We start from the raw sequence: 21354 nt of genomic DNA on the forward strand, positions 1-21354 counted from the left end.
TTGATCCAACCCTAAATAGCGTATAGGTCCTGGTGCGCCGAGAGGTCACTGGGAGCCGTTGAGACAACGTGATAGGTAGAGTGGCCAGCACCGGAACAATATCGAGGAATGGCTTGTTGGAGAGGCGTCAGGATGGATGGATGGGTCCATCATACCGCATGCGGATAGAAAGAACGGGGCAACGTCGGAGGGAGCGAGGAGCATCCCGCTACCGTATCCGACCGATTTTGATCGGCATCCAGGAAGAACAATGTTGAAACATAAGATGCGTTAGTTAACCCACGCAATCCGACCAAATCTGTTTTCAATCATGGCCTCAGACAGTAAGTATTGGAAGCACTAAAGTTATATATTTCTAACGGGGGGTATGGTATTATTATCCATTGTAGTGCAGCGGGCTATGGTGTTTCTATTTTTTACAATAACCGTTCTAGCCTATCGCATATAAGCTGCAACCAGAGATGCCATATCTTTTACTTAATAATGTATCCTCTACCAATTGTGCAGTGCATTATATTTGACTTTTGTCAAAACATGTAGGCTAATAATTCATCTTTGAGTGGATTATCTTCTATCTGATCGATAAATGTGCACCACAACATCATATTAATCGTCTGCTTATGGTAGCCTACATTGTTCATGATGCGATGAAAATAATATTAGCCTACGACAACGTAGGTTTCAGAGGCAGCCAATTGAGCCCACCTTTAGTATAGGCTACGGTATGATTATCATTTTGTTTAGCAATAGTCAAATACTATAAATAGTTTACACACATTGCTGTCTTTTGACTTACGTTGTTAAATTATTTATGACGCACTGTAATGTTTTCTTTGGCGTGTTTTTGAATTTTGCATTAAAACCCACAAGTCGACGAGGAAAATTGTGAGAACAGTCTCTCACACAACAATTCAGGTTTATTTCTACACTTACATGGAATAATTAAATAATTAAATAATGACTGACTGCTGTCATGTGTTGGGATATGTGATGCAAATATCCTCCCTTCAGACATTATCACTTTTATTTTAGAAATATGCATGCAAAGAGGACCCTTAAATACCATCAAGGCCATTAGAATGAGTAGTTTAGTTGCCTGTTATCACACATAAAATATTTATAACATATTTTCTTTACTGGAGAGGTATAATATTTGGAACTTGTGTGATATTCCCTTTTCATCTGGCTGACAAGCATTTATACACATTGTGTCAAGGCTAACAAACCAAGAAGCACTGTCTGTAGTTTACTGAATCACACCCATACCTATCTGACCATAAGTTCAATGTCCTCAGTGAACACTATAATTAAGCAATTGCCTGTGTTTAATGGCTTGTTAGTGGTAAGGTATAGTACATGCAGTGGTGATTATAGTCCCTTAGGATCATCCAATATCCCCATGCCAACTAGTCTAGAACTGTCAAGTATCATGTCACAGCATTGCACTCAACCAAGTTCCAGGATAAGGACCCACAGTCATTAAACTGTGTCAATACTGTTAATGAAACCTCAGTTGCCTCTCTCAAGTTTAGCCCCTGAGCGAGACTGAAGATATACTGTGTAACGTCTCATCTTTGTATGTGGTCCTTAGTTTTGTCGTTCAGTAGAAGGCTCAATGGAGATTGTTGAGTAAAGGGTTAGTTATACTCTGCCTACTGCTCACTGTGGCCTAGTTACAGAGAAGACCATGCTTAATTCATGCTCTTCTTTCCCCCTGCTGGGCTGTAGGGGATGGGGGGTGGGGTGAGGATGATGAAGGGAGGGGAGAGGATGAAGGGAGGGGTGGGGTGAGGATGATGAAGGGAGGGGATGAAGGGAGGGGTGGGGTGAGGATGATGAAGGGAGGGGATGAAGGGAGGGGTGGGGTGAGGATGATGAAGGGAGGGGATGAAGGGAGGGGTGGGGTGAGGATGATGAAGGGAGGGGATGAAGGGAGGGGTGGGGCGAGGATGATGAAGGAACGGGAGAGGATGAACGGAGGGGTGGGGCGAGGATGATGAAGGAACGGGAGAGGATGAACGGAGGGGTGGGGTGAGGATGATGAAGGGAGGGGATGAAGGGAGGGGTGGGGCGAGGATGATGAAGGAACGGGAGAGGATGAACGGAGGGGTGGGGGGTGGGGTGAGGATGATGACGGGAGGGGAGAGGATGAGGTGGGGGGTGGGGTGAGGATGATGAAGGGAGAAGATGAGGGGTAGGGTGAGGATGATGAAGGGAGTGGATGAGGGGTAGGGTGAGGATGTTGAAGGGAGTGGAAGAGGGGTAGGGTGAGGATGATGAAGGGAGAGGATGAGGGGTAGAGTGAAGATGTTGAAGGGAGTGGATGAGGGGTGAGGATGATGAAGGGAGAGGATGAGGGGTGGGGGTGTGGTGGGGGGGAAGTGGAAAGTGCTAATGTTTGACCACTTCCACTGAGGCCTGATGAGTAATATCTAGTGGAGAAGATTGAGAGTGCATTTCAGTACAAACAAATTAGCCGAATGAAGAAACCGAATCAGCGCTCTTCTTTTTCATCTGTCGATTGATTTGCTATGTTGTTTAACCGCTCTGTATGGTTGCTAATAGCAGACATTAGCTAATGGTAATAAGCAGTTTGATGATTGTGTTTTAAGTGAGCAAAAATGTTCTTGCTTGTGGTTAACATGTGAAATCTGAGAAACAGTTGATAATTTAACAGTTGGACAGTGTTGGATTTTGTTGTGTCCTGGCTGACAGGCATTTTACTTTCATCACCTCTTGTGTTGTTGGGCCTCAAAGCGGCATTCAGGAAGGGTGTTCCATCTTGCCCAGCGAGACAGGAAGCAGGAAGAACATTAAGAACGACTGAGAGAGTCGGTGCCTGGTCCGAGGGCAGAGAGAGTCGGTGCCTGGTCCGAGGGCAGAGCCAGACGTAGAAGAACAGGGAGCTGAGAGGAGACCAGAACTGGATGGGAGAGCAGAAGCTAGGCTTCTGGATCCTGATGCAGGGAAAGCATGGACAAAAAAACAGGATATCCAGACTCACAAGCCACACAGACTCCACCTAGGATCCGTAAGATGTTGTTATTATGCTTTTATCAAGAACTGCTTTAGTTTGAGATGTTTTGGGGCGCTTTAGTAGAATTTAACGAGTTTCCTTAGAGAAAACCTTTGTTTCATTTGAACTCTCTCTTAACAAGCATCCCTTACCATCTTGTTAGTTGACCAACAAACTCGTCAACAACACCTCAGTAGATTAATTATGGAAATATTGTTAGCCTGAAGGGTTTTGTCATGTTTATAGATTGAGAATCAGATCTGTTGGATTTCAATGGCTGAAATTAGCCAACAGGTGGAGCCATTCCATTTGGTCACATTACGCGTCAGTTTATGTTATGTTACATGTTACATACATGTAACATGTTATGTTAGGTGCATCGACTGACGGTAACCAGCAGAGGGCATCTGGATATCAACATTGTGATGGTGCAGCTCTGATTAAGCCTTAGTACTATAAAGGAGTGAAATCCTTCATGAGCTTAAAGCAAATAGCATGCAATCTAGCCTCTAAAGTCATAAGTCGGAGTCAGGAGTGGGAGTCAGATGGCTGAGTGGTTAGGGAAGCGGGCTAGTAATCAGAAGGTTGCTAGTTCGATTCCCGGCTATGCCAACCAAATGACGTTGTGTCCTTGAGCAAGGCACTTCACCCTACTTGCCTCGGGGGAGAATGTCCCTGTAAGAAAAAAAAGAAATTCTGCATTATCAGAATCAAAATCAGAAATACTTTATTGATCCCCGAAGTATTTACACAATACTTTATTGATCAATAAAGTATTATCAGCAGCTCAACTCACAATCTCATAGTGATTAGTTTGTGTCTATAGAGACAAGATTGTTGTGCTCTCAGGCTGAACATGGGTCTTGTTCCTGAGAGTCAATCCCAGTGAACCTAGGACAATGACTCACCTCTGTCACTAGAACCTCCTCTTCCTGTCCAATCAAGGCAGGACTGACAGCGCCATGGTAACATGGGTCCTTTATGTGTGTGGGCAAAGGAACACACATTATTATCTCTTAACAGAAACGTTGGGCAGTTTCCAAGGAAACCAAGTGTGATTCTCAGGTGTGTGTGTGTGTGGTGGCCAATGGGCTTGAGGTTGTGGACACAGATGAAAGCACATACAACCAAGTCCAGTTTGGCCGCTTTGACCCCTGTGATTCTGTTGACTCAAACACATCCACCTGTTCATGCATCACAAACGCTCACCATTGTGCCACGATAAATAATCAGAAGTACATTTTTGTAACAAGGATTAGACTTGGGGAAAGGAAGGTCCACTACATTCATATTCTCACCAACACACACACATACACACACACGCACACAAACACACACAAACACCTGTATCTGTGCCTGGCTTGCGCCACACCTGTGCCCTCAAACAACAGGCTCACTCATACTGAACAAACACACAACATACCAGAGTTCTCCAGGCCCTGCCTCTCTACCAGTTACACACCTGTGTTTGCCTGACTTTTCTCTCTCCCCAGCCTGGCTAATGAGTAGAATTCACAGCTCTAGCAAAAGGACTCTTGTTCTGAAGTGTTTTGATTCGACTTACAGGCACGTACAGGTGAGTGTTGATCTCTGTTGGTCTCTGCCGTGTCTCCCTGTGTGTTCGAAGCGAGGGGGCAGAGAGTTGGCTGGGGATGTGAGATTTCTGTTGATGGGCGTTAGGATGCGTCTGAATGCTAATGCTTGTGCGTGGTCCCGTTTTTTTTAGTATTCATCATGTCCATGACTGCCAGGTTGTCAGCGTGCTTATGTGTGAATATTAATACAATAGCTTGATTATTATGCTGTTGACTTCTCTACCCGGCTTTGAAGTCAAACTAGCAAGTGGAGAACAGATAACACTTTGATGTGTTCCCATGGCGGCGGGGGGGTGGGGGGGGGTGGAGTAGAAATGTCCAGTACAAGAGAACAGTCCAAATGACGGCTCATTACATTTACATTTAGGCATTTATCAGACGCTCTTATCCAGAGCGGCTTACAGTAAGTACAGGGACATTCCCCCGAGGCAAGTAGGGTGAAGTGCCTTGCCCAAGGACACAACGCCATTTTTGCACGGCCGGGAATCGATCTGGCAACCTTCTGATTACTAGCCCGATTCCCTAACCGCTCAGCCACCTGACTCCATCTGACCCTTATTACAACACAGAGCCATTTAAGGGATGTGATTGGTGTGCAAGAACAAAGGGGCTTGGTGCTGCCTGTCTGTCTGCTAGCTCCTCTCCTCTGGGCTGCTCCTGCCCCGCTCTGGGCATCCCTCATCTGCCCTCGCTTTCAAAGGCAGCTTTTGAAGTTCCACCACTTTCTGACTCACATGGCAGTGAAGGTACCTCTGCCTGTGAGCTGTGATGCGTTAGTTCATCTGATACGTGTGTATGTGTGTGTGTGTTTCTGTGGTTGTGTGTGGGCTCGGCGTACACGCGTGTGTGTGTGTGTGTGTGTGTCGACTAGATGGCAGATTGCACTGCTGCGGGCTCTGTAGGAGTAGCAGGTGTCAGGCCAACCCCTGACCCACGACCATTTCCTGCCCATCTGCAGGCACACACAGGGGGCTCTGAGAGGGGGATAGTGAGGTGTCTGTCTGTGTGCAGCTCCACTGGGATCCCCAGATAGCTTGTTTTGGGTCACACTACCAGTGTCTGCTCTGCTCGGTGCATGCTGATGTCAGTGCGGGAATACTGGAGTAGTTTGCGCCTACACGGCTTGAAGATCTACACAGACATGAACACAAAGAGAGAGAGGAATACGCCCACCCAACCACACACGACACAGTGGAATAACAAATGTGGACCTTGGGGGTTTAGGAAGAGGAGAAGTGCTGCAGGGAATTCAAAAGACTTCAAGTTGAGAACGATGGGTTTAAGACATTGACAAGGGGATTGTAAAATATGCATCAGTGTCTTTTGCATGAGAATACTATACACACAAACACACAAATAGGGGCATTCACCCACACACACCTACGCTAATCTGTTCTTTAGTGTTGACTGATGCCAGTTGGGACAGTTGTTTCCTCAGGGCATGGAGTCATGGTAAACTCCTCTTTTTTTCTTTCCATTGATTCGAATCCACTTTGGAGGTTGTCGTGGAAACGACCAAACACGGCACCCTCTTGTTCGTGTATTCATGTGCTGGAGAAGGGTCTGTCTGCTCATTCAGACTGGAGTGCTCTCTTCCTCTCCTCCTCTCTCTTACATGACTCGCCCTTTCTCTCTCTCTCTCTTTTCTGTCTCTCTTTCTTCTTCTCCTATCTTGTTCACTGACTCCTCTTTCTCTCTTCCTCTCCTCTCTCTCCCTCTCGCTATCTCTTCTCAGTGTTCTCTCTCTTTTCTTTCTCTGTGTACAGAAGTCCCACTCATGGCCTTTATAGGACAGTGGCCAGACCCTTTACCCAGAGCAGGAAACTAAACAAGGCCTAATAAGGGTAGGATTGTGAAGATGAGGACCACAACTTCTCTGCAGAATCATTTCACAATAAATGAAGCGGCTTCTCAGTTGAAGGGCTGTTACAAGTGTTGGACTATGCATTGTCTCTACGTTACTGACTTAAGCATAGTCACCATCACCCATCCCATCAAATTTCATATGATTTGTTTGTTTCCAAGTTCACTGAATGTAATACTAGCTGATACAGTTCAGCCAACAAGTGTTTTAGATCAAAACAAAACAGTTGATGCAGTATCCAGAAGCATGTTTGTTAACCCAAACATCCAGTTTTTTTCCCTCAGATTTATCAAATGAATCTTGTAGCTTTGATAATAAAAGACTTCCCTTTCTGTCTGTGTGTGTACCTTGTGTGTGCCTGCGTGTGTGTGTCCAGACTGTCTGTTTGTGTGGTCTGATCAGTGTGTCATTGTGTGTCCTCTGTCTCTCACAGTCACCCCCGAGGCCATCGGCTTCCTGTCTGCCGTCGGGGTATTCGTAGTGGTCCTGGCCGTCCTCTTCCTCTTCATCAATAAGAAGTTGTGCTTCTCACGCGTCGGAGGGCTGCCCTGCCTGGAACAGCACGGCCGCAAGAAGGGCTCTCGTAGCCGGCCTGGGATCCGCCAGGGGCTGGGTGAGTGGACACGCCTCTGGAGGGGGGGGGGGGGGGAGGAGGGAGGAGGAGGGGGTGGGGGGGGAGGAGGGGGTGGGGGGGAGGTGGGGGGAGGGAGGAGGAGGGGGTGGGGGGGGGAGGGGGGAGGGAGGAGGAGGGGGTAAAGGGAGCAGGAGAGGGTGGGGGGAGGGGGGAGCGAGGGAGGAGGAGGGGGTAGGGATTCTGGACAACTGTGGGCGATGGTGGTTTAAAGGGCGGTGGGGTTGACTTGGGACTGCCATTGAAGGATACTAATGTAACATCACTGCTCATCGGTATTGATCCAGTCAGTGCTCTTTTATTATACCGATATCAATATCTCATCACAATATACCAGCTTCCTGCTAGGCTTACTTAGTTTGGATAAATGGACTATAATGGCATGACTAAGATAATATCCTGGACAGGTATGCTCAGTACAACATATGACACGCGTCATCCTTATCTGTCCTGTCAAACACCTCCCTTAAGCTAAAGGTAAACCACTAGCTCTCTGCGATATCGTAGCTGCTTAGGACTCTTGCTTTTCTAGATAGTTCCTTAAGCAAACATCTCCACTGTGACATTTGTGTGTTAGGATGCCTTGTTACACTCAATTCAGTGAAGATTTGCGCCATTGCATGACAGCTCGGGTCGGATTCTGAGGTAGTTTGACTATATATATGTTCAGGTGTATCAGTTTTGGAATTGTATGTTTGCTCTCTCTCAAACACAAACATACAGTGTACCCAAAGCTGGCTGTCCAGGATACTTCCAGGATAGGAACATTACTGTAAACAGTGTTCAGGGCTGCTTGGAAACACACACATACACGCATGCACGCACACACACACACTTAGCACTACCCACACACACACACGCTCACACACACACAAGCTCACAGGTTCACACCCATATACACACACAGATACACACAGACACACACAGACACACACAGATACACACATACACACACAGATACACACACAGATACACACATACACACACAGATACACACACAGATACACACGTACACACACAGATACACCCGTCCCCCTTACAATGCTTCCCCGTTCATCGATTAGCTGTAAAATGACTAGCTCTTTGGGTGTTACCTGTCAGGTCTGCGGTCTGGAAGGACCATTTCATTCAGGGGAAATTGACCAACCTATTCTGAGACAGCCAGCTGCTGAACATGACATCTGGGCTGTTGTCTCGGCAACCTTTCTCTTCACCTCGAACACAGCACAGCGGCTCCTGAAAGATTGAATGAAACACTTCACTTCACACATACCTATTCTTGAGAGAGTATTGTGCCTGCATTAGTCACTTGAGTGTAGCCAGCTTTTAAACAAGGGGCTTTGAGAATGGCCGTCTCGATAAGCCCTCCTGTGTGAGCTGCTACGGTTGCATAGGAACAGAGAGGCCTGACAGTTCCTGAAGGTCTCTCCAGGAGGCTTCCTGCAACATATGCATTCATATACCTCCACGACATGGCGTGTGCTGCTCCTGTAGTCAGGAGAGTAATGGAGATTGAAGCCCAGTCATTCGATGCCTGCTGTGTGTTCCGGAAACCGTTTTTTCGAACATGTCGCACTGTACAGTACGATCGAAGTTCATATCATCTGGATGCGCTCTCACTGCGATTTGGTTGAGATTCTGGCAAAATAAGGGGTTCATCAGTGTGCGTGGTTATTAAGGCGTTATGTGTGGGTTCATCGTGGTCTTTGTGAGACGACAAGGTCTTTGAATGATGCTCATGTGAGAGGGAGGCGTTTTGATTACTAGCATTCAAGTGATAATAATGGAGTTATTAGGAGTTGGATCAGCAGACGAATGCAGGTTAGACAGCGCCTCAAATGCACACACACACACACACACACACACACACACACACTACGACCCTGGAGACGTGTCAAACACCAGAGGTGGGTGGGATCGTGGTAAATCAATCAGCTGCCACTCGCCCACTCACCGGAGCTCTCCTGTAACCATGGTGATGGCTCAGGTAAAGAGGTACATTTCGTGCTTGGTGACCTGCACTGATCAACGAGACGGGGGCGATATGACACAGATCTCTATTACAACGTCAGTCAGTCTGTTGTCAGCCAATTATAAACTCAAGATGCAGTCTGCTAGCCAGGCTGAAGATTTGAAGATTACAGTAACTGTTACTCTATATTGGCTTCATGATCTAAACATGGTTCCTCTCACTTTCAGATCCTTCATAGCAACTGGGTTTGGCAGAGTTCAGAGAGCTTTAATTGGGTTGATTTGCTTTTCTCTTTTTTGTCTTCTGCTTTCCCTCTTGTTACTTTGCAGACTCCATCCATCACCTCTCCTCTCTGCTCTCCTTTCCTCCTCTCCTATCCTCTCCTCTGTCTCTTCTCTCTTCTCCTCTCCCCTCCTCTTTCCTCTCATCTCTCCTCTCTGCTCTCCTTTCCTCCTCTCTGCTCTCCTTTCCTCCTCTCCTCTCTGCTCTCCTTTCCTCCTCTCCTCTCTGCTCTCCTTTCCTCCTATCCTCTCTGCTCTCCTTTCCTCCTATCCTCTCTGCTCTCCTTTCCTCCTATCCTCTCTGCTCTCCTTTCCTCCTCTCTCTCTTCTCTTCTCCTCTCTTCTCCTCTCCCCTCATCTGTTTTCCTTTCTCTGCTTTCCTTCCGTCCTCTCCTCTCTCTCTCCTCTCCTCTTTCTCCTCTCCTCTTTCTCCTCTCCTCTTTCTCCTCTCCTCTCTCTCTCCTCTCCTCTTTCTCCTCTCCTCTCTGCTCTTCTCACCTTTCCTCAAATCCTCCCCTCATCTCCTCACATCCTCTCCTCTATGTTTGAGTCCTCAGTAACTTCTGCCTGCTCTAGTCTCTCCTCCCCCGCATGAACTCTTGTATGTCTGTCTGTCTGTCTGTGTGTGTGTGTGTGTGTGACCCCTACAGTGAACAGCTATGGGGATGACGAGGATGACTCCAGCTCGTCTGACAGTGAGGAAGAGATAGTGAAGCAGTTTGAGATCTCAGTGTCGCGATCCCAGAGCTTCCGCTGCACGGCCACCTCTGAGGCGCTATCCCACCCTGCTCCGTGCCCAAGGCCCTTCACACGCCTGCTGTCGGACCAGGAAGAGGGCAGCACAGAGCCCTCCGACTTTGAAGGTACCGGAAAACACACACACACTCACTCACACACACACTCACTCACACGCTCACAGAAATGTACACTCACACAAACACTCACTCACACTCTCTCTCACACACTCACACATACGCACACACACACACACACACACACACACACACACACACAGTGGTCACTAAAAGATAAGCATAGATACCTAATGTCATACTCAGAGTGCACTAAAGAGCAACGACTGTACATTCATTTTACACCACAAAACACAAAACAGACATATGGACACGTGTGTGTGTATATAGATCCAGCAGGATGATTCACCCTACTGCCCTGAATCCCAAATACCATTTTCAACAGGGATTACTGTCTGTAAAGAGCTTAGCTTGATTGGACCACTCTGTTGCCAGATCAACATAGGGCCGATAGATAGCACCCTGGGTCTTTTGATTCATTAGGAATGTGTTGAGATGGGTTTTGGGTGTCTTAAACATGGTATTAGAAGGATCAGATTATAGTGACAGCCTACCAAGGCAACATTATACATATGGTGGGGATACTGAAACCAAAGGGAAAGAGACTTATCCTTAAGACATCTTCTCAATCCTTACTGAATCCTCACTTCTCACACACACACACACAAACACACACACACACACACACATATACACACACACACACACACACACACATACACACACACATATTCACAGTTAGACTGTCTCTTCTGGGTCCTGCGGTGCCGTGAGATTCACAGCAGCTTCACCTTGGCTGTCCCATGTAGTCTCAAGCATGTTCTTCTCTCCCAGCATGTGAGAGCCTGTATGACATAACAGCCAATCGAAACCCCAGGACACACGCTCTGATGAGTCAATGTTGCCATGGTGAATACTCACTTACAACAATGACATAATGATACTGAATTGAAGTTAATCGTCATTGATCAGACTGAGGTACAGTTTGTACCAACCCAGCCCTGAATGGGCCATAAAGAGTTACATAACAATATAATTGTCTGTGCATAAGTGGGCCGATCACGTGGTCCGTGGATGAATAGTAAGTAAGTAAGTAAGACTTTATTTATATAGCACATTTCATACAAGAATTGTAGCTCAAGGTGCTTTACATAAAATCAATAAAAACAATAATACAAGTGATAAACAATTCAAACAAAAATAAAAATCCCAATAAGATCTCTGTTCAAGAGAGAAAACAACTTTAAAAGTAGGAAAACCCTTTTGAGATAAAATTACTTAAATGCTTCGGTAAAAAGGTAGGTTTTAAGCTGTCTTTTAAAAATGTCTAGAGTGTTTGCTTCCCTAATATTTATGGGTAATTTGTTCCATAGTTTTGGGGCGTAATTGACAAAGGCCGAATCACCAATCTTCTTATGACTGCTTCTGGTGACCTCTAATAGGCCTGCATTTGATGATCGCAGTGCTAGCGGGTGTGTAGTTTATAAAGGAGTTAGCAATGTAGCTAGGTCCTTGTCCGTGTAGAGCTTTGTATGTGAGGAAAAGGACCTTAAAGTCAATTCTGAAGGTAACAGGGAGCCAGTGTAAAGTAGCTAGGACAGGACTAATGTGTTCTCTCCTTTTAGTTTTGGTTAATTATCTAGCTGCAGAATTTTGAATGAGCTGTAGTCTTTCAGTGGTTTAGGGATTCAATTACTTTGTGCTTGCAAACGTACAGTACATCGCCAGGCAACCTGCTGACATAAAATCCATCGATCGTGGATGTGTACATAGTTGCTAATCACCAATCTGTGTCCCTCCCCAGACATGGATGCCCAGAGCAGGCTAAGTTACCAGGACCCCCTGGACGCCCAGGGTCCCAGAGACCAGGACCCCCTGGACGCCCAGGGTCCCAGAGACCAGGACCCCCTGGACGCCCAGGGTCTCATAGACCCACTGTCTCAGCAGAGGCCTGGCTCCGTGCGCTCCCAGGTCGTGGACGAGGCTCTGGATGGCCCCCTGGGGGAAGGCTCAGTGGGCAGGGGGGTCACAGAGGCCAGCCCGGCCCCCGGCAGGAGCCGACAGGCCACGGAGGGAAGCCTGGAGATGGAGACGGCCGTAGACGACCAGGACAATGCGGACAACAACGACGCCACAGACAGCTCCTCCACATGGAGCCCTGAGGTACTGCAGATGGGAGGCCCAGTCACCAACACTAAGCCCAGAGATAAGTTACGTCTGAAGACTAACAGGACCTGTATCTGCATTGGACTCTGAGCTACATCAGGAGACAGTGTTGAGGGCTTTGTGATGGAAAGAGAAGGAAGACAGGGTTGAGTCAGAACCGACAGAGGCTTGGAATTTTAATGAGCCATATTTTTCAGCTGTGTTTTCTAACCCTAACTGAATTTGGGCACTCCAAGACAAGCGTGGCGTAATCCCCCTCAGGCTTTCTGTACGATACACGACTCCTTCCCCATGCCTCGTGTCACAAACCTCATAAATATGAATCTAACGTTTGGAATAGCAAAACCCAGCCTGTTAGTAAACCAAAATGTCTGTGTGTGTTGCTAATGACGACGCGCGGTGTCAGTGTGTTACTGTGCTAAAGTACTAATGTGTCATGATTGATTATCAGCCCAGTTGGAGAGAGGTGATAGTGAGTGGGTGAGCGATGTTAGCCGGCATCATCGGCACTGGGCCCAGAGCTTACCCGAGCCCAGACGCCCGCAACAGCTTGTCGGTGTGCGATTGTGCGTGTTTGTTTGTGTGCGTGTATTTGTTTGTGTGTGTGTGTGTTTATGTGTGTGGTAGCATAAAAGTGCCTCTTAGCCGCCAATCCACACAATAGAATTGGGAGCAATCCGTGCTTAGAGCGGATCCCACTCGTTTTATCTTCACATGGGAAACGCGAGGTGTCTGTCATTCTGATGTGAAGATGGCGATCATCATTTAGAGATTTGTGGAGACAAAGATCTGTGGTGCTTGATGCCCGATATGTAGCTTGAAGTGGAGCCCTTCACCTGATGTGTTGTACGCTCCGCGCGGACGACGCTGTGATTATCTTATCTTATCCGTGGTTGCCGTGCCAACGCCAACACTCCGCCTGCTCTGTCAACATGGTGACACAATCGCCGTGGTGTTTGTTGACCGTGTGAGGCGCTGCTTGGCTGGGTTCAGACTTCTGCTTCATTGCGTTAATCTCCTTCTATTCAGGTTCCATGTGGCAAATATTATCATTCATGTGATTACAGTAATCAAATGATGATGATGCCCTATTAAAATGCACAGCATTTCTAGTTAGATTATCTCATTGCCATCCCGGGAAATATGTGTTGTGTTGAGTTAATAAAAATCCCTTTTGTTTAGCAGACGCTTTTATCCAAAGCGTCGTACAGGAGGTCGGGATTAGAACCTGCAACCTCTTAGTCTGCAGTCAAATGCTCTGACCCGCTAAGCTTCATGTTTTCTCCCTCAGCAGGAGCGTCCCCCAGGGGAAGCGTTCTCCGCTGCCCCCGCCGCCCGCTCCCGCCCCCCAATCCCCAAATGCGGGGATCTCATCATCGCTCTGGAGCACAAGGCAGACGTGGAGAAGCTGTTGGTGACCGTGGTGGTGGCCAGGGACATCCCCGACAAGGAGCGCAGCGGGATGGACTCCTGGCAGGTGCACGTGGTCCTCCTCCCGGCCAAGAAACAGCGGCATAAAACCTCCGTCCAGAAGGGGGCGCTGCCCCACTTCAACGAAACCTTCCGCTTCTCCCGCGTGGAGCAGGCGGACCTGGCGGTGTCGGCCCTGAGGTTCCGGCTCTACGCCCTGGGGGGGCGGATGTCCCGGGAGAAGATGATGGGGGAGAGGGTTCTTCGTCTCGCGGGTTTGAACCCTGAAGGGGGCGTGACTGAGACCACCCTGGTGCTGGAGCCTCGCAGCAACATGAAGGTAAGGCCACAGACCGCCAGAACAGCTTGTAGGTGTACAAGGTGTAAGTACAGGGAATGTCCCTGTACTTACTGTAAGTCGCTCTGGATAAGAGCGTCTGCTAAAAAAAAAAAGACTAAATGTGTAGCTCAGAGTATTCGAAGGCAGAGGGAGCGAGAGGTTACAGGTTCAGATTCCCCCTGTGCGTCTGACTTGGTTTTATGAAAGCAAACTGCTTAATTAATACATTATTATTATTACGGTTATACCATGACAGCACAGGCTCACTGGAGCATCGCAAGGTTTATAGTCATAGACATATATATAGTGACATCACCTTTATGAGATCACGAGAGCCCCATACGCCATTCTAACGTTGTCATGGTGTCAATCAGAGTGTGGACTCTCAGCTGAGCCTGTCTGGGGTGTCCCAGAGCGACAGCGCCTCCTCCACTCAGTCTCTGACTCACGGAGGGGTCCCAGAGCTGCTGGTGGGGCTGACCTACAACGCCACCACAGGACGCATGTCTGTGGAGCTCATCAAGGGCAGCCACTTCCGCAACCTGGCCATCAACAGGCCACCCGGTAAGCCCCCTTAAACACACACACACATAAACACACACACACACAACACACAGAAACACACACACACCAAACACACAGAAACACAAAGAAACACACACACCACACAGAAACACACACACACCACACACACAGAAACACACCCCACACAGAAACACTCACACATGCAAATAAACACTTCACGACATTGCGTCTCCTTCCCCTCTGGTTTCCGACAGACACGTACGGGAAGCTGACCCTGCTGAACTCGGTGGGCCAGGAGATCTCTCGCTGCAAGACGTCGGTGCGGCGCGGCCAGCCCAACCCCGTCTACAAGGAGACCTTCGTCTTCCAGGTGGCTCTGTTCCAGCTGTCCGACGTCACCCTTATGGTGTCCATCTACAACCGGCGCAGCATGAAGCGCAAGGAGATGGTGGGCTGGATCGCCCTGGGCCAGAACAGCAGCGGGGAGGAGGAGCAGCTGCACTGGCAGGACATGAAGGAGGGTCGGGGCCAGCAGGTCTGCCGCTGGCACGTGCTTCTGGAGGCCTGACGACCAGGGACGGGTCAGGAGAGGTGGACAGGGAGGAATGTAGTCACCACAACCCTGTTGGTTTGCTCTCACACCTGTCTCTGGTTGCTACAGGGCTCCATCCTCTCATTCGGCTGCCCCAGACGCTGGTTTACATTATCTGTGAGTGAAGTCAGAAATCAGGGGCAAAAAAGAAATCATGCGGTCATGATGATGCAGTTTTGACAGATCTTTACGTTTATCCTGTGAAATGAATTCTGAAAAATGATCACAGTGGACTAGTTTCATCTACGTTTCACTGTCAAATATCTAGTTGTGAGCAGTGGGATTGTAGTGTGCACCGACTACAGTTTGAAGATGTCAAAGATTGTTTGGGCAAAAGTACTGTTATGTAAACATTTTAATGAAGGTTTTATAGATTTCGGAATCAAAGACTCGTTCACCTTCCCCACATTCAGTCACTCCTTAGGGTTCTCATGTTTTCGGTGGGTTAGATGCGTAAAATACTGGTCTGCTACCTCCCTCTTCTCTATCCTCTGCTTCCCTCCTCCTCCTCCTCTGTCTCACCAGAAGGACTTGCTGCTCAGCAGACCTTGCCCTTAACATCTGCCCTCCCTGACAGTCTGTGTATCAGAGGAGGAATGATGAAGCAGCAGGCCCTTTCTTAGCGTCTAAGCAGTGTGTTCTCTGGGCAAAGCTTATTTAAACACCCATCAATGCTGAGCTGAAAAGAAGCTTTAAATATCCCAGTGCAGCTGTTAATAACATGCGATGAATTACCCTGGCAGTGTGTGGTTTTTGGGTGGTAATTGGTGCTTACGGTCCTTGGACTCCACAGCCTGATGATGATGCTAATGCTTCTGCTCTTGGCCCAGCTTCTCTGGGCTTCATTGAATCATATGGCAGTCGCTGCACTGAGTGATTACATTTGTTTATGTAGCTAGTCAACCTTCAACCCCCCTAGGGTTATCGTCACAGTTTAACACGGAGGAGGATGCTGAAGGGTTCTGTACTGGAACAGCAGAGGGAGGCAAGATCAGCAGCCCCTTTTTTAAGGACTTGAATCTGCAACCTTTAGAATTGCTTGGCTAAAGTAGGTCAATCGAATGACTCAATTTACTTTGAAATGACCCCCGTATAGAACCACATGTGACCTATTACCAAGTTCATTTCCACCGATTAATCCACCTCAAAGTGATTGGCAGTGATTGCTTTGACAAATACTTAATTTATCTTTGATACTGCTGAAACTTTCTTTGAAAAGAGGGGGGAAAAAATTGCCTGTCAATGTTTACATTCCTATCCAAGATTAAAACCACTTCATTCATCTTCAAGTGAGAACAACATGCCACAATTTTTTGAGTGTGCAGAGATTTACTATGCCCGTAATGTACATCGGAGTGAGACCATTGTATGTAACAGATGGCATGTTTTTACAGGAAGAGCCTATGTTGTTTTAATGACTTGATAGTTAATAGTTATTCCCCATATCCACAAGTTAAATTTATATATTTGATTGTTATGTACTATATTTAATACACATATTTACATTTATTTATGCATGTCGAGAGTTGCTGTACATAATCCTTATATATTTTTGAAAATCTCAGTGTACATGTAATAAACCAGTGTGTTTTACTGCATGCTTATCTAAAACTACCAGTCTGAGAGTCTGATGAAGTTAAGTGCCTGTAATGTAAGGATGATGCTTATCCATTTATGGAGGGAAATCTAGCATGTGATGCTTATACTTTAGTGTTCCTCTGAATGCAGTTGTAGGATTGCAATTGCATGCATAAACATTTGATTTTGTAATGTCTACATGGTGTTTGGAAAACGCATGTTAAAAAAAGGGCACAGATCACTTTTGCACACAGGTTTGTTCTTGACAATAAAAGGATCCCTGTTACATTAGATGTGTGACGTTTGCTCTTTGAGTCTCACTCGGCTTCAGCCAAGTGTGGGATTTGTAGTTCTAATAGACTGGCCAAAATGCTCCAAGGAAATCACAGACACATGATTAGAGGCGATTAAGAAATACAATCCTGTGATTCCAAGGATGAGTAGATCTGACATATGCTTGATTGGGTTAATTCCGGGTATTAGCGAAATAAATATGAAAAGCAGCTGCCCATGTTTAACAACATAAAATCGTCTGTGCCACTGCTTTACACAAACGTGGGTGATTTAATTGGTTTGATAGCATACACCACTCGTCCAGAAAGATGTCGATACAGGTTTTGACTCCAACACCGCGCCAAACGTATAGTTAGGTTTGGAAACCAAGGAGGGCATTGAGAGGATGCAAGAATAATGGAGCCTGATGATGAGGCGTCATCATTGCCTAGTGACTCTCCTAGCAACAGGAAACATCTGCTTCTGTGAGGACCAATGAGGTTTCAGAATGAATGGTGTTGTTGCTTGTTGCACAGAAAGGGATATTTTAAGACCCAGGAGTCTGAAGGGATTATTAAAACGGAGATACGGCGACTGGGTGTGAAGCACAAACTTCAGGCAAAGCTTGGAGCGGGGATAATTGGCACAGACAGTAAATGTCGCACAGAAGGAAGGTCACTCATTGGACAAGTAAAGAGCGATTCTCACGGGCAATGTTGAATAGAGCTTTTACCTACTAATTTGGAACGCATTTCATCTGTTGAACATCACTACTTTAAGGTAATTATCCTAATCGATATACATTGCTTGCATTTGAGTGTGTGAACTGTAAACATGTAACCAAATAACGACATTTTTTATCAGAAAATGCGTGTCACTTCATTACACCAGTGCGCTAATAAAGCCAACTTATCAGTTATTTTTGAAGACGTGCCACTACAGTTCACTGCAGGAGCAATTGATTATTGGTTACAGGTGTGTGTGAGATGAGAATTCCCTATTCAACGCACAGTAGGCATGTGCTGCCCACGCACGCACTCACTTAACCCAGTTTTCAGCGTTTTCAGATCCCCCAAACCTGCCTGCATTTGGCTGTATTGCAAGATTTCTTATCTTCATCCTTTATGAGCGCTCATTTTTAAATGACAGCTAGTTTGGTTTATGCTGCAGCTACTACAGGAAGCCTATTTGTGGAATACAGTTGTGAATGAACCTAAATGTTTCCTGTATGGCATGACACAACATTTCTATCTATCATATCTGGGTTGTGTCGTTATTCCAATTGGTCGTTTCTCTCCATTGTTCTGTTCAATTTTACTCTCAAAATATTCAAATGTATGCTCTTTTATGATCATGTAGGGGCCCTGAAGGCAATGTGTGAGGCTCAGAAAGGAGTAGCCCAAGCAATCAGGACTTCAGACAGAGAGCTCTTTTGTGGCTTTGGACAATCATCATCAGGTAATGGAGCATGGAAGCGACTCCACCACTGGCTGTGGTAGTTATGTAATATTTTGTCATTCCACTGACCGCATCTCATGTTACAATTGTATGACAGAGATTGTAATTGCAATGTTTCTGATTGTGCATTTCAAACAGTCCATTCCTACTAAGAGAGATCAAACCATTCAACAACGTCGAAAGTTGCCTACTTCAAGAGGAAATATGCGGAAGAGGAGGATTTACATGGAGACCTACATGGATATTTTCAAAAAGTACGGACGATGGCTTTGTGATTAAGATGAGTCGATGCTATTGTTCTGTCCCTCAGTAGGTCGTCGTGTCTGACATGGCTAAGCGAATGTGTCTGACAAGGTTTCCTTCTCTGCACACATCTTCCCCCTGTACATTTACATTTGACATTTTGTCATTTAGTAGACACTCTTATCCAGAGCGACTTACAGTAAGTACAGGGACATTCCCCCGAGGCAAGTATGGTGAAGTGCCTTGCCCAAGGACACAACGTCATTTTTCACGGCCAGAATTGAACCGGCAACCTTCTGATTAATAGTCCGATTCCCTAACCGCTCAGCCATCTGACCCCCCACACTGTACGTCCCCTCCCTCCTCCTTTCGCAGCACCTGATACTACAAGAGGATCGCAGCTGCATCCTCAAAATCTCCCTGGAGAAGCTGAGGTATCTGGAGGACCCGGAGGCGTACCTGCGACGCTCGGTGCTCATCAACAACCTCCTGAGGAAGATCCACCATGAGGAGGAGGAAAAGAAGCAGGGGGCTGGCACCAGGCCGCCCGCAGGGAGGAGACTTCTCTACCCAGACAGGAAGCGGGTGAAGGTGGTGGTGGCAGACTGCTGTTCTCCATCCTTTGGGTTGGAGGATATGCCACGCTATCACCTGGTGCCATACCCTTCTTCAACCTGCCTCTACAGTCTAGGCACCTGCCCCAGCATCACCCCCAACCACAGCCATCAAGTTCTGATCTATAAACTGGATGACAATGGGTGACTGTTTTTTTTTTAATTGTTTTTTATTGCTTGAATAGGAAGCTGCTCATCAGTGCAGAGTGTGGTTTACTGGAGGGAGTCAGGTGGCAGAGCGGTTAGGGAAGCGGGTTTGTAATCAGAAGGTTGCCAGTTAGATTCCCGGCCGTGCCAGATGACGTTGTGTCCTTGGGCAAGGCACTTCACCCTACTTGCCTTGGGGGAATGTCCCTGTACTTACTGTAAGTCGCTCTGGATAAGAGCGTCTGCTAAATGACTAAATGTAAATGTACTGTGATTTAACCTTCAATTTCACACATAGATGAACCGCAGCCTGAAGGCTTCCCCTTGTAAGATTTTCCACAGGTTGGGTCAAGACAGTCGAAATCAAGGTCTGTTGTCCTCAAAGGACATTTTATTACAGTTTCACTGCCTTTATATGCTGATGTAGGAGATTCCATGCAGAACTTCGTTTTTATTGTCGATGCTCATTAAAAATGAGCCTATTCAGGGATACTCGCAGTACAAATAATGCACCTTGCCTTGTTTCGGAAGGTTTGTATCTGCTGGTATGTTTCTTTTATCATCAGATATTTTCTTGTATATTTATAGAATAACATGTGTTTCTCTAAACATCCTAATTCAGAGTGTCATCACAAACTCCTCAATTTTGAAACATACATATGCAGAGGTACTGCCGGTGCAATTTTGCTTTTTTGTGTGTGGTGTTTTGCTCTCTTCATAACCCTTTGCTGCCCTCTGCTGGTCCAGAAGAAGATTTGACTGCATTAGAGATGCTCATCTCATTCATTAGTTATCACGTCTGAACAGATATGTTTGAACCTCACGGGTGTTTTACTGATTTATTAACCGGTGTTAAGAAAAGGTTGCAAGTGTTGTTGCTCAGACTTTAATTGCATGCATTGCGGTAGCTTTGAACTACCTTATTTACCTTATTTATTTACCTTATTTACAAAGACTCAGTGCTCCTGTAATGATAACATCACTAACCAGTTATCATGCAGGCTTGGATGATTGCCCAAATCTCATTTGGTTAAAAAATATCTTTGTTTAGGTTGGCAGAAGACGTACTATGTCAACACTGACCCAACTGAAGTTTTAATCTAAATGAAATCGTAGGATGAATAATTGCTCATTTTCTATGTGGATTCAAGATCTTGTCTCATTTTTCTGTATTTGAGTGAAATATGTTCAGTGGGAGAATTGTTTCTTTGTTGCAGATTAATGTGTAATAACAAAGATCCTTACTGTAAAATAACCTTTTGATCTAAAAGGAGAATATTTTACAAGAAATTATATTTTGAGAAAAACGGGCATGTCCCCATATACATGGATGTCTATTTTGTCAAAACTGGAGAAGATAGCACCGTTTATCTTTGCTGACAATTCATAAATAAAGTATGTCGATCCTGTCATGTTTTGAATCTCAAATCATAAAGCAGGATACTGTTTCGTAATGAACCCCGTTGTCGTACTGAGGAACCAACATGCGTTCTCTTCATTTCTACTATAATTCACAATAGGAAACGGTTAAGCAATGCAATTCGTATATTTATTACCTATTAGTAAGACATTTGTGTGTTTACACCCTTCAAAAACAATGCACAAGCGCGGCCACGTTTGAATCCTGAATGCGTCAACCAAGCGTGCGCGCCACTGAGCATTTCATAGATCTGTCAGTAACCGGATACTACTAACGTTACTGAAGATAGCGGGGCGACACAAATTGCATCTCGTTCGATAAGTAACGTTGGACCCTAACGTTAGAATTTACACGGAATTTACACGTTATCATCTGAAGGAACGGAACATATCTGGATTCGAAAGGAACATACGCTGT

At 46.3% G+C, this 21354-nt stretch overlaps 1 protein-coding gene across 3 annotated transcripts; it reads left to right on the forward strand.

The window, feature by feature from the left end:
• Positions 1-191: 191 nt before the first annotated feature.
• On the forward strand, positions 192-17073 carry syt16 (synaptotagmin XVI). Of its 3 annotated transcripts, none has more exons than XM_067243046.1 (7): positions 192-323; positions 6909-7088; positions 10010-10222; positions 11976-12334; positions 13629-14087; positions 14462-14651; positions 14867-17073. In XM_067243046.1, the coding sequence occupies exons 1-7, from the start codon at positions 311-313 to the stop codon at positions 15178-15180; spliced, it is 1728 nt and encodes a 575-aa protein (XP_067099147.1). In that variant the 5' UTR covers positions 192-310; the 3' UTR covers positions 15181-17073. The 3 variants fall into 3 exon arrangements, with proteins under 3 accessions (XP_067099147.1, XP_067099144.1, XP_067099145.1); XM_067243043.1 differs by lacking the exon at positions 192-323 and adding an exon at positions 2855-3031; XM_067243044.1 differs by lacking the exon at positions 192-323 and adding an exon at positions 2855-3031 and having other exon boundaries at positions 13632-14087.
• The last annotated feature ends 4281 nt before the right edge of the window (positions 17074-21354 follow it).

This window comes from Osmerus mordax, chromosome 9 (assembly GCF_038355195.1).
Source record: "Osmerus mordax isolate fOsmMor3 chromosome 9, fOsmMor3.pri, whole genome shotgun sequence".
Lineage (NCBI taxonomy): Eukaryota > Metazoa > Chordata > Actinopteri > Osmeriformes > Osmeridae > Osmerus > Osmerus mordax.